General features: G+C 47.6%; 1 protein-coding gene across 3 annotated transcripts in view; it reads left to right on the top strand.

Moving 5' to 3' along the window:
• Positions 1-1,876, top strand: part of RPL27 (ribosomal protein L27) — a 5,040-nt gene extending 3,164 nt beyond the window's left edge. For all 3 annotated transcript variants that reach the window (XM_003786309.3, XM_012803046.2, XM_012803047.2), the window contains exons 4-5: positions 1,573-1,683; positions 1,790-1,876. In XM_003786309.3, coding sequence (XP_003786357.1) covers positions 1,573-1,683; positions 1,790-1,838 — 160 coding nt within the window. In that variant the 3' untranslated portion in view covers positions 1,839-1,876. The remainder of the gene's footprint in view (positions 1-1,572; positions 1,684-1,789) is intronic.
• Positions 1,877-4,620: the final 2,744 nt, after the last annotated feature.

Raw genomic sequence — 4,620 nt, 5'->3', positions numbered from 1 at the left:
AAGAGAATCACCTAAGCCCAAGAGCTAGAGGTTGCTTTGAACTCTGACGCTACGGCACTCTACAGAGGGGGACACTAAGACTATCTCTAAAAATAGGCCTAACCTTGGACTAGGCAAGGTGGCTCACACCTGTAATCCCAGCACTCTGGGAGGCCAAGACAGGTGGACTGCTTGAGCTCAGGAGTTCACCAGCCTAAGCAAGAGTGAGACCTCATCTCTAAAAGATAGCCAGGTGTTGTGGCAGGTGCCTGTAGTCCCAGCTACTTGGGAGGCTGAGGCAACAGAATCGCTTGAGCCTAAGAGTTCGAGGTTGTTGTGAGCTATGATACCACTACATTCAAGTGAGGGCAACAAAATGAGACTCTCCAAAAAAAAAAAAAAAAAAGGCCTAATGGGCCAGGTGCTATAACTGAATCCTGTAATCCTAACACTCTGGGAGGCTGAGGAGGTGGATTGCTTGAGCTCATGAGTTTTTTGAGACCAGTCTGAGCAAAAACCAAGACCCCATCTCTACTAAAAATAGAAAAACAGGCAGGAGGATCGCTTGAGCCCAAAAGTTGGAGGATGCTGTGAGCTAGGTTGCCAAGGTGCTCTACCCAGGGTGATGGCTTGAGACTCTTGCTCAAAAAAAAAGAAAGGCCTAACTGACCAGGTATAATAACTTACCCTATAATCTTAATAGTCTGGAAGGCTAAGGATCTCTTGAGCTCAGGAGTAATAGACCAGCCTGGAAGAGAGCAAGAGAAATAGAAGAATTAACTAGACGTTATGGTGAGTACCTGTAGTCCTTGCTACTTTAAGGCTGAGACTGGAGGATCCTTTGAGCCCAGGAGTTTCAGGTTGCTTTGAGCTAGACTGATGCCACAGCACTCTATCCTAGGCAGCAGAAAGACTCTCACGCCAAAAAAAAGGCTTGGTGCCCGTTGCACAGTGGTTAGGGCTCCAGCCACATACACTGAGGCTGGTGGGCACCTGTAGTCCCAGCTAGTTGGGAAGCTGAGGCAAGAGAATTGCTTAAGCCCAAGAGTTTGAGGTTGCTGTGAGCTACAACTTCATGGCACTCTACCCAGGGCGACAGCTTGAAACTCTGTCTCAAAAACAAAAAAAGAGTAGCTGTGAAAATTGAGGATGAAGTGGGAATTTTTGTTTGTTTGATTTTGGGGGTAGACACAAAGTCTCACTTTGTCACCCTCAGTAGAGAGACAGTCTCACTTTGTTGCCCTGGTGTCATAGCAAACAGCAACCTCCAGCTCTTGGGCTCAAGGGATCCTCTTTTGCCTCAGCCTCTCAAGTAGCTGGAACTACAGGCACCTGCCACAATGCCTGGCTACATTTAGAGACAGGGGTCTCACTCTGGCTCAGGCTGGTCTTGAACCTGTGAGCTAAGACAGTCCACCTACCTTGGCCTCCCAAGTGCTAGGATTACAGGTGTGAGCCACCGCGCCCAGCCAGGACACACTTCTAAAGAGTCAGACCCTGACTCCCCAGTGTCCCAGGAGGACTTGGATTTTGTGGGTGCTGGGTGCTGTAGCAGTATTGGGACTAATCCTTCCTGTCTGCTGTTGTCCCCAGGTACTCTGTGGATATTCCCTTGGACAAAACTGTCGTCAACAAGGATGTCTTCAGAGACCCTGCTCTTAAACGCAAGGCCCGACGGGAGGCCAAGGTCAAGTTTGAAGAGAGGTAAGTAGGCTTTGATAGTTGATTTTGGGGGTACAATTTCACTATTCCCCCATGAAAAGATTTTTGTCTTCCTGTTCTCATTGGTGTTATTTTTTTCCCCCTTTAGGTACAAGACGGGCAAGAATAAGTGGTTCTTCCAGAAACTGCGGTTTTAGGTGTTTTTGTTTCAGTCATTAAAAATATTTTAAAAATTCTTGTGTCTGCTTGCTATGGGTATTATCAGACTGGGGAAGGGAAAACATTGATAGGATAAGAGATACTGGGTGGTGGATGGAGTGTGGTGGTGAAATGGACAAGTTAAATGTGGTCAGACATGGTGGCTTGAGCCTGTAACCCCGGTTGCTCAGAGGCTGAGGCCACCCTGGACAGTTTTCCAAGACCCTATCTCTTTTTAAAAAAAAGGTTTTTAGGCTCAGCTCCTGTAGCTCAAGCAGGTAAGGCGCCAGCCACATACACCTAAGGTGGTGGGTTCAAATCCCCAGCCCGGGCCTGCCAAACAACGATGGCTGCGACCAAAAAATGGCCAGGCGCTGTGGCGGGCGCCTGTAGTCCCAGCTACTTGGGAGGTGGAGGCAGGAGACTCGCTTGAGCCCAGGAGTTGGAGGTTGCTGTGAGCGTGATGCCATGGCACTCTACCCAGGGGGATAGCTTGAGGCTCCATCTCAAAAAAAAAAAAAAAAAGGTTTTTAAGGGTAAATCTGCCTTTGTGAGAATTACACTATTTCTGTCCTTTGCCTGATAATCCCTTAACAATTTGGCTGTGCTCTGTGCTGCTGTGCTAAAAGGGCTGCTCCTAATATTTTTAGGTGAGGTTATTCTTTCCCATGCAGAATTATTTACCTCTCTAGCTTCTATGTAACCATTACATGCCAGGAAAACCTGAGCTTGCCCTACCTCTGCCCCTTAAGATAACCGAAAGCTCCTGACTGGGGACTAGGGTTTGTTTTCTTTGGGGACAAAATACTTCCTTGCCCTTGGTAGGGTGCTATAGCATCATAGCTCACGGCAGCCTCAAACTCGGGCTTATGCGATTCTCTTGACTTAGCCTCTCGAGTAGCTGGGACTACGGATACCGGCTATTTTTAGAGGTGAGGTCTCACTCTGGCTCAGGTAATCTACCTACCTCAGCATCCCACAGTGCTAGGATTACAGCTGTGAGCCCAGCCAAGGAACTAGGTTATTTTGGACTGAAAACCACTAACCTGAGGATCTCCAGTATTGGATCAGGTGGAGATCATCTGTGTGAGTGGTTAAGCCACAAATTGCTGAAGTCTGCCCTTCAGACTGATTTTGATTTGGTAAGTCTGCTTCTAGCAGATTTTTAGGGACTGCCCTTGAGATATTCTCTGGGTAATAGGGATGATAAAGGCCTGAGCCCGGAGCAAACATTTGGTGGAACAAGGAAGAACTTCTCAAACTGGCCCCAGCAGGTAGTGAAAAGCAAGGACAAGTATGATTCAAGGGGTTTGGGTGCTGGTTATGACGCTATGTTGTGTAGGAAAGACGTCTGGCTCTTAGGGTCCAGCAGTTTACTGCTCTGGATGCTTGACTGTGACCGTTTTACTGTTCGTAAGTTACTAGATGGAACTATAATTCAAACGGGCCAATTTGCCACGTCTTGCAGTTGGTACCACACTTCTACCTATGATGTGATAGCGCAAGGGCTGAGAAATGGGGTTGGTAAGTAACTTAGCAGTGGAAGAAACCCTGGACTAGGTGAAATACTAGGAAACAAACCCACTACACAATGTCATGTCATGTACTTTTTGACTTGATTTTTCTCGCCCCTGGATATTAAGGCATCTCCGTGGAGAGACACATAGCTTGGATGCTCAGGGTCACAGAAATGGAACTAAATAAAAACCCTCCTTTGACTAAAGATTTAGCAAGTTCTTTCCACTCTAGAGGCCTAAGTTCAAATAAATACTGTTCCTACCAGTTTTAGATAACAGACTTCTCAGCTTACTTGCCTGGTGACTTTGGACAAGTTTCTTAATTTCTGTGCCAAGTTTTCCCATCTGTAAAGAGAAAAATAGAGCAGCACCCGTGGCTCAAAGGAGTACGGGGCTGGCCCCATATATTGGAGGTGGTGGGTTAAAACCCAGCCCCGGCCCAAAAAAAATACTGTAAAGAGAAAAATAGGGCTTGGCACCTGTAGTACAGTGGTTACAGTGCCAACCACATACACTGAGGCTGGCAGGTTTGAACCCGGCCTGGGGCCAGCTAAAACAATGACAACTGCAACAAAAAAATAGCCAGGCATTGTGGTGGGCATCTGTAGTCCCTGCTTAAGCACAATAGTTAGGTTGCTGTGAGCTGTGACACCATGACACTGTACCGAGGGCAACATAGTAAAACTGTCTCAAAAAAGCTTTGTGAACTTAACCTGTTCTGGTGGCATTTCTCATTCATTCAACAATTACTCTCAAATTTGCCTGTACCCAACATCATTCTAGGATCTAAGAAAATGGGTGGCGCCTGTGGCTCAGTGAGTAGGGCGCCAACCCCATATAGCGAGGGTGGCAGGTTCAAACTTGGCCCTGGCAAAACTGCAACAAAAAAGTAGCCGGACATTGTGGTGGGCACCTGTAGTCCCAGCTACTCAGTGCCTGAGGCAAGAGAATTGCCTAAGCCCAAGAGCTGGAGGTTGGCTCGGTGCCTATAGCTCAATTGGCTAAGGTGCCAGCCACATACACCTAAGGTGGCGGGTTTGAATCCAGCCCGGCCTGCCAAAACAAGAATGACGGCTACAACCAAAAAATAGTCAGGCGTTGTGGCAAGCACCTATGGTCCCAGCTACTTGGGAGGCTGAGGCAGGAGACTCGCTTGAGCCCAGGAGTTGGAGTTTGCTGTGAGCTGTGATGCCATGGCACTCTACCCAGGGGGATAGCTTGAGGCTCTGTCTCAAAAAAAAAAAAAAAAGAGCTGGAGGTTGCT

Source organism: Otolemur garnettii, unplaced genomic scaffold (genome assembly GCF_000181295.1).
Source record: "Otolemur garnettii isolate 467f Iridium unplaced genomic scaffold, OtoGar3 scaffold00018, whole genome shotgun sequence".
NCBI lineage: Eukaryota > Metazoa > Chordata > Mammalia > Primates > Galagidae > Otolemur > Otolemur garnettii.
Note: the sequence above shows the minus strand (reverse complement) of the source record. Positions and strands in the feature narration are given on the sequence as shown.